General features: G+C 40.2%; 1 protein-coding gene across 2 annotated transcripts in view; it reads left to right on the forward strand.

Moving 5' to 3' along the window:
• The window catches only part of rhot2 (ras homolog family member T2), a 48,140-nt gene that overhangs the window by 18,751 nt on the left and 18,415 nt on the right, over positions 1-10,974 (forward strand). For both annotated transcript variants that reach the window (XM_043711436.1, XM_043711435.1), the window contains exons 6-9: positions 5,504-5,556; positions 6,204-6,312; positions 7,611-7,712; positions 9,012-9,110. In XM_043711436.1, the coding sequence (XP_043567371.1) occupies positions 5,504-5,556; positions 6,204-6,312; positions 7,611-7,712; positions 9,012-9,110 (363 nt within the window). The remainder of the gene's footprint in view (positions 1-5,503; positions 5,557-6,203; positions 6,313-7,610; positions 7,713-9,011; positions 9,111-10,974) is intronic.

Here is a 10,974-nt window from a genome sequence, read left to right on the forward strand (position 1 = left end):
GAAAAGATTTACAAGGATGTTGCCAGGGTTGGAGGATTTGAGCTACAGGGAGAGGCTGAACAGGCTGGGGCAGTTTTCCCTGGAGCATCGGAAGCTGAAGGGGTGACCTTAGAGTTTTACAAAATTATGAGGGGCATGGATAGGGTAAATTGGCAAAGTATTTTCCCTGGGGTCGGGAAGTCCAGAACTAAAGGGCATAGGGTTAGGGTTAGAGGGGAAAGATATAAAAGAGACCTAAGGGGCAACTTTTTCACACAGAGTGGTACGTGTATGGAATGAGCTGCCAGAGGAAATGGTGGAGGCTGGTACAGTTGCACCATTTAACAGGCATTTGGATGGGTATATGAATAGGAAGGGTTTGGAGGGATATGGGCAGGGTGCTGGCAGGTGGGACTAGATTGGGTTGGGATATCTGGTCGGCATGGACGGGTTGGACCAAAGGATCTGTTTCCATGCTGTACATCTCTATGACGCTATGACTCTAAAAGCTAAACTAATGACCTCCTTGTGAAAGGCATTTGTCATCCTTACCTAGTCAGCTATACATGTGACCCCAAGCATCGTGTTATATTGACTCTTAACTAGTTTATAGAATGACCTGAGAAAACCATTGAGTTCAAGGGCAGTTAGGAAAGGGTAATAAATACTGGCCCAGGGACTTCCCACAAACAAGTGGAGAAACATTAATAAAAAATATAGTTATGAGCAGAGAGTTGATATGCTGGACTGTTTTCATTGGATCAGGGAAGGGGGAAGGAAAACTGATTTGAGGATTTTTATGGGAGTAATGAGAATAATTTTGTGATTTGTACACGTCTATAGTGAGAGGATAAAGCAAAGAATTAGTCTGGGATTGATTCAGTATTATGGAGAGAGAGAGAGAGAGGGAGCAATGAGATTAATTTGGGTTTGTTCTAACAAAGGACCAGAACAGACCTTTCTCCTTCACTGTCCATTTGAGATGGCAAACAAATTTAATGTTGCATTGGAAAGGGCATCTCTGTCGGTGTAACGTTCCTGTATTTCACTAGGAATGTAGGCCTGGATTGTCATGGAATGAACAAGCATAGGGATGGCTACAGGGATGATGGATGCTTCATGGCTATCTTTCAGAATTCACACATCTGGAATGTTTCCTGCAAATTTGAAAGGAGCAAATAGAACCTCATTATTTAAGAAGGGAAGGAGAAGGAAAATGGAAATTTACAAACCTATTAGTTTCATGTCTCTAGGAAAAATGTTAGAATCTGTTACAAAGCATGCAATAACTAGACAATTAAAAATAATGATATGATTGATCAGATTTATGAAACTTGGATTTATGAAAGGGGAATCATTAATGACAAACTTGCTGGAGTTATTATTAAGGGTATTATTCTCAGTATAGATAAAGGAGAACAAGTGGATATGTTGTATTTAAATTTTCAGAAGGCTTTTGACAAGTTTCCACCAAGAACATTAATAAACAAAATCTGAGCACATGGGATGGGGATAATACACAGTTATGGATTGAGAACTGGTTAACAGACAGATAGGAGAGTAGGATTATACAAGTTGCTCTCAGGATGGCAGGCTGTTATGAAGAGGGTAGATAATATCTAATCAGTCTGTTCAGGGTTGTCGTTATTCAATACTGGAACAGATGGGAATTGAACCTAGACCTCCCGGTCCAGAGGTAGGGCCATTGTCACTAGTTTAGAGAGAATCAATGCTGGAGCCATAGTTCATAGTTCACAATGATTCAATGTGGTGACCAATTGTAACATTTCACAATGTGTAAGGGCTCTTGTTACAAAGAATAGCTCTTGTAGCCCTATCTCTAGTACAGAATGTTTGAGTTCAAATCCCATCTGCTACAGAGATATATTTTAACATGGCTGAACAGGATGATTTAAAAAAAAAATATTTTCCCATTTATTGATGACACTAAACTATGTATGAGCAGTGATCTCATTGAAACCTACAGCATTCTCACAGGTCATGACAGGGTAGATGTAAATAATGTTTCCCCAGATGGTGAATCTAGAATGAGGGATGCAGTTTCAGAGTATGGGGTACACATTTCAGACAGAGATGAGGCGAAACATGTTCTGAGTGCAGTGAATCTTCAGAATTGCCTCCCCCACGGATGTGTGGAACCTCAATCATTGAGCAGGTTCGAAACAAAAATTGATAAGTATTTGGATACTAACTACATGGTATGGATATGGAGCTAGCATATGAAGTTGGTGTTGAGGTAGATGATCAACCTTCATCTAATTGTATGCAGGTTTGATGGGCTGAATGGATTACTCCTGCTTCTATGTCCCTATAAGAAGGCCATTTGACCCACCAGTGTCCAAACAACCATCCACTCATTTGCCCATCTAATTCTCTTCATTGCGCACCCCCCCCCCCCACACACACACACACACACACACACACACACACACACACACACACACAAAAAGCCTTAATTCCCTTTTGGAAGTTATGCTTGGATTTATTTCCACAATCCTTTCTCATTCATGATCACCATAACTCGCCCTGTTTTAAAAACACATCTGAAGTGGTAAAAAGATGTCATTCAGTCCTTGTAGAAATGCACAGTTTCCAGTGACACAACTCTAATCCTCAAATGCATTTGTAAAATTGGAGAGCTACCACCGAGACCTGATACTGCTTGACACAAGCATGTTTGTCTACCTGGGAACTGGAAAGGCTGTTAAATGTTGCCTAACACTCATGGCTGGGAGACACATTTGCAACTGATAAATAGGACATGTATCTCATCTACCTGATATATGATATTGATGTGCTCAATTTCTAACTTTAGAACATGTGTTGGGAAGTCTGTGTGCAGTGGTATCTGGGTCATCCACTCCAGAGGTCTATTTTAGATTGTAATCCACACCTACACGACTGACTGCTCCATATTGCTTTCTCTGTGCGTCACAACACAGAAACCTCTTGCATAGATTTATTTGACAAGATTAATACTGTAGTCAGGATTTCAGTCCAGCTTGACTGTCTCACCTGATTGAAAATTTTTGGGTTTTGTTTTATTTTTGTACATTGTCACCAACCTAAATCCCTGGTTCAAGATCGCCCCAAGTCAGCTTCACAGCATGTCTAGAAAAAGGGGTTCTTTCATTGGTGGCTGACTGTTCAGCAGCTACCTACTGGTATTTCATTCTGTTTGACTTGGATTGATTGCACAGATTAAGCTTGGTTTTGAAGCAGCAGTTTGTTTTATAGGAACATTATTTCTATTGGTTCAAAATGTAATTCTATCCAGTAAACACATTATATGTGTTAAAATGTTCACTAATCTTTCTTGACATATTAGATTGTCACTTCTGGTTCTTGGCACTCTTGCCTTCTGAGAGAGAAACTGAGAGTTTGGTTTTCACTCCAGTGCAGTACAGAGGGAGCGTTGCACTTGTTGAAGGTGCCATCCTGCAGATGAAATTGAAACTGATCATCTTCATGGGTGGACGTCAAAAATCAGATGATCATTGTTTCAAAAGAGGACAGTTTTAACTGTTGTTCTGGCTAATAATTATCTCTCTAATAACATTGCTAAAATGGATTATCTGGTTATTTTGGTAAAAGTCACTTGACACCAGATTATGGTGCAGCAGGTTTATTTGAAATCACAAGTTTTCAGAATGCTGCCCCTTCATCAGATGAAGTCTGAAGTCTCACACTGGTACCATGATAGTTATTTTGTTGTTCATGGGAACTTGTTATGTACAAATTGGCTGCCACATTTCCTAAATTGCATCAATGACAACAGTTCAGAAATATTTCGTTGGCTGTAAATCACTTAGAATTTCCGGAAGTTGTGAAAAGCAATATAGAAATGCAAAGTTTGGTATCTCAGTTATTACTGTATTAGCCAAGGAATCATGTTCACTTGCTAACCTGGAAAATTGAGTTGAATCAATCTGATAACTTATATTCTGGATTAGTGGTGCTGGAAGAGCACAGCAGTTCAGGCAGCATCCGAGGAGCAGTAAAATCGACATTTTGGGCAAAAACCCTTCATCATAACTTATATGTTGACAGCAGAAACAAAAGCTTATTAACATAAATAAGATTATTAAAGGGTTGGACACTGGAGGCAGGAAGCATGTTTCTGCTGATGGGTGAGTCCAGAACCAGTTTAAAAATAAGGGGTAGGGTATTTAGAACAAAGTTGAGGCGAAACTTCTTCACCCAGAAAGTGGTGGATATGTGGAATGCTGTGCGCCAGAAGGCAGTGGAGGCCAAGTCTCTGGATTCTTTCAACAAAGACATGGATAGAGAGAACTCTTAAAGATACTGGAATCAAGGGTTATGGGGATAAGGCAGGAACAGGATAATGTTTGTGGATGATCACCCATGATCATAGTGAATGGTAGTGCTGGCTCGAAGGGGCGAATGGCCTATTCCTGCATCTATTGTCTAAAACTGAGTCACTCCCGAGTTTGCTTTCACCAGCTGACCAGGCCACTGGTTTGGCAGGCTCCCTTCCCCAAAGGGCGGCAGTGAACCAGTTAGTTATTCTAGCTTTAGTAATAAAATATATTTGTTGAGTTTGATTTCACAACTTGCCCTGGTAGGATTTGATCTCATCAATTCAGTGACAGCCCCTAGCTGGATAAGAATATGTACACTAACATTACAATCTCAACCTTGGGTACATACAAATTGATTGGAAATTCTGGGTTTGACAATTGTGAATTTTGTTAAAACACATTCTGATAGCTAGAAGTTACAATTATCCAGAAAGACTGAACAGTTTGGGGCTGTATTCCCTGGAAAAGATCATATGGGGGGGGAGGGCAGTTATGAGGTGGAGGGCAAATCAGCAGAGGTCTTTAAAATAATGAAGGGACTTTATGGACTAGATGTAAGTTCAAAATGCTTCCATCTATGGGTAAGACCAAAATCAAGAGCCACACATATAAGAGAGTCATTAATAAGTCCAACAAAGAGTTCTGGAGAAACATTGTTTTTCAGTAGTGAGATTGTGGAACTAACCAGCATAGGTTATGGTTTAAATTAATAGTACTGTCACAAGAGTTTAAAGTTAGATAAAGGCATGAAACGAAGAGTGGAGGAAGGAGGTTTGTGTTGAGTATAAACATCTACATGGACTAGTTGGGCCAAATGACCCATTCTGTGCCTTCAATTATTTATAATATTCCAAGAATCTCACACATACTTTGGACTTTGTAATTTCCCAATTAAAATATAAATCATAACAGTGTAATAAGGATTTAAGAAAACGGGAAATGAATTTTGCAAATAACAATGCAAATTGGATTCTTCAATGGTAAAATAAAATTTACTCCAACTGGATCTGAGTTTATTGAAGGTTAAGAATTGGTGAAACAAGCACCAGGGTGTGCTGGAATAAACAAGTTAAATATCTCTCTTTTTTTGTCTGGGTGAATCCAGCAATCCCCAATTCAGTTGTTTAGTTGTACTGCAGGTGAAAGTGTCAAACTCTTCTCTTGTTATTCTTTTTTTTCAGATCCAAAGTAAATGGATTCCATTGGTAAATGGAAGCACTGAACAGGGCAACAGGTAAGTCAACATTTGTTGGACAAAGTCAGAAATCACACGACACCAGGTAATAGCCTAACTGGTTTATTTGAAATCGCAAGCTTTCCAATCGGGGCTACACTCCAAAAGCTTGTGATTTCAAATAAGCCTGCTGGACTATAACCTGGTGTCATGTGATTTCTGACTTTGTCCACTCTAGTCCAATACCGGCACCTCCACAACATTTTCTGGAGCTGACTGCGGGGACTCTGGGAAGTGGCAGTTTAAGTTTGAGCTTCCCATTGCTGCAAATTAATAGTGGTATTAATTGGAATAGGGAAAGCCATTCTGTCCCTTGGAAATACAGTGCCATGCTGGAATTCTCTCCATTAAATTCCTTCCTCAGTCTTTTCTCCACCTTAATACCCACTTTTTTTTCTTCTTTCAGATCCATCTTTAACACTCAATAATATTGTCTGTCTTACTGATTTTTGTTTTTTGATTTTACTTCTAGAAGCACCTCGGGATTTTTAAACTGTATTGCCTGCTTTATAAATGTAAATGACATGCCTGAAATTTCTTAGAGTAAAGCTTTCTGGTGCAATTGTTCAGTTACCATATGTTTCTATCATTTATTTGTTTTTTCAGACCAGTTATTTTGTTTGATTACTTATATATGTTTCTCCCAGAATTCCAGTAATCCTGGTAGGTAACAAATCAGACCTACAAGGAACCAGTTCCATGGAAACAATTCTGCCTATCATGAACCAGTTCATGGAAATTGAAACCTGTGTGGAGGTGAGACCCACAATATGAAATTTTCTGATTTTGCTGATTGTAGCTTTGGGAACTAAACAGACTGTTGTCCCAATAAAATAATATTTTAAAGATATTCTTGGCTTTAGGCAGCAATAAATAGGATTATGTGAGGTCCATTTGGCCTCTTGAGCCTGTTCTGCTGTTCAGTAAGATCACAGTCAATCTGATGGTGCCTCACTGAATTTAATTTGCCAGGACACTGGTGCCTGAGTGGTTCAAGTGACAGATCTTTTAAAGGTACTGATACCCCCTTTCCCCAGTGCTAGTGGTGGTACCTCATGAATTTAAACTCATTCCTCCCACAGTTAGGAGTTTATTTCCTTGATCTTATTCAGCCTCTGTAAATTTGTTTGTAGCTTTGGTAGTAATTCAAAGATTTTTGTTCTTTATTTAATTTAGTGCTTTGCTCCTTCTGTTCCCTTTGCAGAAGAGCCTCTTTCTTAGTCCTACCTATTGTTGGTGGTGCCCATGTGAATTATGATAACTAATTCCTTCCTTTCCTATTCCAATGTGTTCTCCAATGTAGAGGGGCTTTCCTTAACCCTGGCATTGTACAAGTAGCACGTCCTTCTGGGCTTGATTTTGGATGCAGACAACAGTGACTGTCCCTCTCAACTACTGCAACACTCATTTATACTCCAAACCCAACTTGAATAGCCCTGTAGACCTCAATCGTGTTGTCAGTTCATTCATCTTCCCTGTGATACACTGACCAGGCCAGTTATCCCATCCCATATCGGCCTGTGGAATTAGTCTTAGAACTTGTTCAGTTCATTTCAAGGGAAGCTAAGAGTCAATCATGTTGTGTACAGATCCAGATCCGGTAAGGATGGTATGTTTCCTTCATTGAAGAACACTCTGTCTTCCTGATTTAAAGAAGTGTCTTTTTGTGACAAATTCCAGACATTTTGATTTTCACTGATTGGTAAATGCAGACATGGGCTGAAAGCTGTTTGGCAGAAGGCTGCAGATAAATTTAAATCTTTTGGATGTATTGAGATTCACTTTCCCACCCAGGAGAAGACAATAAATGTCTCCTAGTAACCAGTCAAGTCCATGCCATCATAGGGCATTAGAACAGGGATTCTCATTTAGTTCATGAACTTGGATCTCCTATGATCTGTAATGTGACTCAACCCAGTTGGCTCACCATATTTATGCCTGGTTAATGAGCAGCAGTGGAAGATGCTGGGAAAACTGGCGTTTTGATTATATCTATCTGGGGTACTCCCCTGCCTTCTGTTGTTTCACATATTATGCTATTTTATATCTTGCAGTGTTCTGCTAAGAATCTAAAGAATATTTCAGAGCTGTTCTTCTATGCACAGAAGGCTGTCCTGCACCCAACTGCACCTCTATATAGCCCAGAAGATAAACAGGTAACATACAAAGCAATGTTACTTTACTTTAGACAGTTTTATGCCTTTGAACCTTGCTCAGAAATCAGTCCTTATACTCTGTTGTCACTTTGGTCAATAATTGTCCCAACCTCATTTTGTGTTAGCAAAGAAGTGCAATTTGAAGCTATTAAAGGTGTTGCCGTTTTGGATGAGGTGTTAAGCCATAGTGTCTGACCCCATAGATGGCTATTAAAGATCCGATAGCATTATACAAAGAGCAGCAGAGTTCCCTTAGTGTTCTGGCCGTATTTATTCCTCCACCAATCCCTAACTATGTCATCTTTATCGCATGGGACTTTGTATTCAAATTGACTGTTCAGTTTCCTAATCATAAGTGACCATGCTTCATCAGCCTAAAATGCCCTGAGGTCATTAACTATACCATATAAGCTCAAAGCAGTTTTTTCCATTCTTTGTATTTCATTCATCAGAGTGGCCTTATACTTTTAAGAATGAACTTGGTTGTCTTGATCTTGAGCGTTCTGGACTGTGTGTTTAATCCAAGCTATGTTAACTGTTAGACCATTGCAGGGGCTGGTACTGAGTTTCAGAACTGCTTTTAAATCTAATTGCCTCACTAATAGGAGGGAGAAGGGGAAAACTGGAAGCCTTAACTCTTGCATGTTACAAAGGCTATGTACTTTACTCCTAGTGTGGCAATTTAAGAATTCCAATTCAGTTTTTGTTTATAAAAAAACTGAAATTAGAAAGCTGGTATTGGTAAAAGTGGCTCTGACGCAGTCTACTTGTCTTAGAAACCCTGATTAGTTCACTGACCTCCTTCAGGGAAGAAATTCTCATGTCTTGACCCTGTTTGACTCCAGTCCCTTAATATATTGTGGTTTATTCCTTTTGTCCCCTTAAATAGGCTAGCATGCCCCTTGATTATATGAAACTGCATCAACAGATGCAGTGTTTCAAGAAAAAGACCCATTACCACCACCACCTCAGGGTAACTAGGGTTTGGCAAGAAATGCCAATGCCACCTACGTAGAGATTTTTAAAAATAAGTGTTTTACACCAATTGTTTAAGCAAATAATCTCTGCTGGAAGGCACCTAAAAGTGGGAAGGAAAAGCGCACTGATTCATCTGAAGGGATTTATAGGTATGTGAAGGACTGTGTTGCTGTTTTTTTGTCAATCTTGTCTAGATCTAATTACTTAGCAAGTCTCCAACCAATAAGTTTCCAGCCTATACAAAATTGTTTTCAGACTGCATGTGACATCAGTGAGATTGCCCATTTGTCCCTGGCTAACAAAGCTTTGTGTGTGTTTCAGCTGAAACCATTATGTGTTCAAGCCCTGACTCGGATCTTCCACATTTCTGATCAGGACAATGACGGAATTCTCAATGACACAGAGATGAGCTTCTTTCAGGTAATTTTTGATGTATAATGCAGTGGACTAACTTAATGTACTTTGTGCTGCTCCTATCACAGTCCGTAGCAGAAAAAGCGCATTTGGCCTGTTGAAACTTGCCTCTCTAGCATTAGGCTTAGCTGTAACTCTACATTGTCCCTAATACTGGACTTATCTACCTTTCCTTGAAAAGAAGAACTGGAAATGACATCACCAACCTTAAGAATCCAAGACCTATAAATAGAGAGGTGGGATATACCACCAGCGCTTCACTAGAAACTCTCTCTGATAATGTTACTAGCTGAAAACAAATCTTCCAGCTCAGTGAGCTAATTTACATACTTATCATCAACCTGAGCTACAAATCTTCTCAAAAAACTGTACCTTGCTATTTATTCCAAATGTTATCACTCTTTAGTTAAAGAGCTTTTGCTATATTTGATTATAACTTTGCTTTGGTCTATTTTAATCTGTTTTGACCTGGTGTACGCCATTGAATATTTTGTAACTCAGCAGGACTCCTCTTACATGGGAACAGTGTAGTTGGTAATTCCAGCCTGTCTCAGCATTTGCTCTTCAGGGAGCAAATCCTATCACAGCAGCTGGTGGAATCAAATCCTGCCATGGCGGATAGTGCAATATGCATTCAATATCTGGAATTAAGAATCTACTGATGACCATGAAACCATGGTTGTTAGAAAAACTCATCTGATTCATTCTCCTTCAGGGAAGGAAATCTGACATCCTCCTGGTCTAGCCTACCTGAATCCAGACCCACAGAAATGTAGTTGACTCTCAATTGCCCTCTGAAATGGCCTGGCAAGCCAGTTATATCAATTGCCACAAAGCCTCTACAAAGGAATAAAACAGGAAGGACCATCTGGCATTGACCAAGGCACCAGAAAAGGCAACAGCTGAAACAACCCTGCTAAGTCCTCCTCACTAATAACTGGGTTTGCACCAAAATTTGGAGAGCTGTTTCACAGACTAGTTAAGGAACAGCCTTTCATTGCCATTCTCATGGATTACACCTTACAATGTCCGAAACATCACCTTCACCATCTCTGAACATGTCCTGTCCCACAGGTAGGTCATACCCAGCGAAGATGGTGGCACAGTGGTATACAGTCAGGCATGAGTCCTCAACATTGATTCTGGACCCCATGAAGTCTCATGGCTTCAGGTTAAACATGGGCAAATAAATCACCTGCTGATTACCATGTACTGTCCTCTCTCAGCTGCTGAATCAGTACTACTCCATGTTGAATAACACTCCGAGGAAGCTTTGAGCATGACAAGAGCGCAAATTATATTCTGGGTGGAGATTTCAGTGTCTGTCACCAAAAGTGGCTCGGCAGCAGGGCTGCTGATTAGGCTGCTCCAGTCCCTAAAGGACATAGCTGCTAGACTGGTTTTTCAAGTGATGAGGGAACCAACAAGAGGGGCAAAACATACTTGACCTCATCCTTAACAATCTGCCAGCTGCAGCTGCATCTGTCTATGATAGTATCAGTCCGAGTGATCACTGCACAGTCCTTGTGCACCCAATGTCCTGCCTTCACATTGAGAATAACCTCCAATGTGTTATGTGGAGGCAGGAAGGAAAGGGTCGTGCGAGGGAGCCGTGGTTTAATAAGGAATTGGAATCACTTGTTAAATGGAAGAGGGCGGCCTATCTCAAGATGAGACGTGAAGGTTCAATTGGGGCGATTGAGAGTTATAGGGTAGCCAGGAAGGACCTGAAGAGAGAGCTAAAAGCAGCAAGGAGGGGACATGAAAGGTCCTTAGTAGATAGGATTAGGGAAAACCCTAAGGCTTTCTATAGGTATGTTAGGAATAAAAGAATGACTAGGATAGGAATAGGTCCAGGCAAGGATAGTAG

Source organism: Chiloscyllium plagiosum, chromosome 21 (genome assembly GCF_004010195.1).
Source record: "Chiloscyllium plagiosum isolate BGI_BamShark_2017 chromosome 21, ASM401019v2, whole genome shotgun sequence".
Classification (NCBI taxonomy): Eukaryota; Metazoa; Chordata; class Chondrichthyes; order Orectolobiformes; family Hemiscylliidae; genus Chiloscyllium; species Chiloscyllium plagiosum.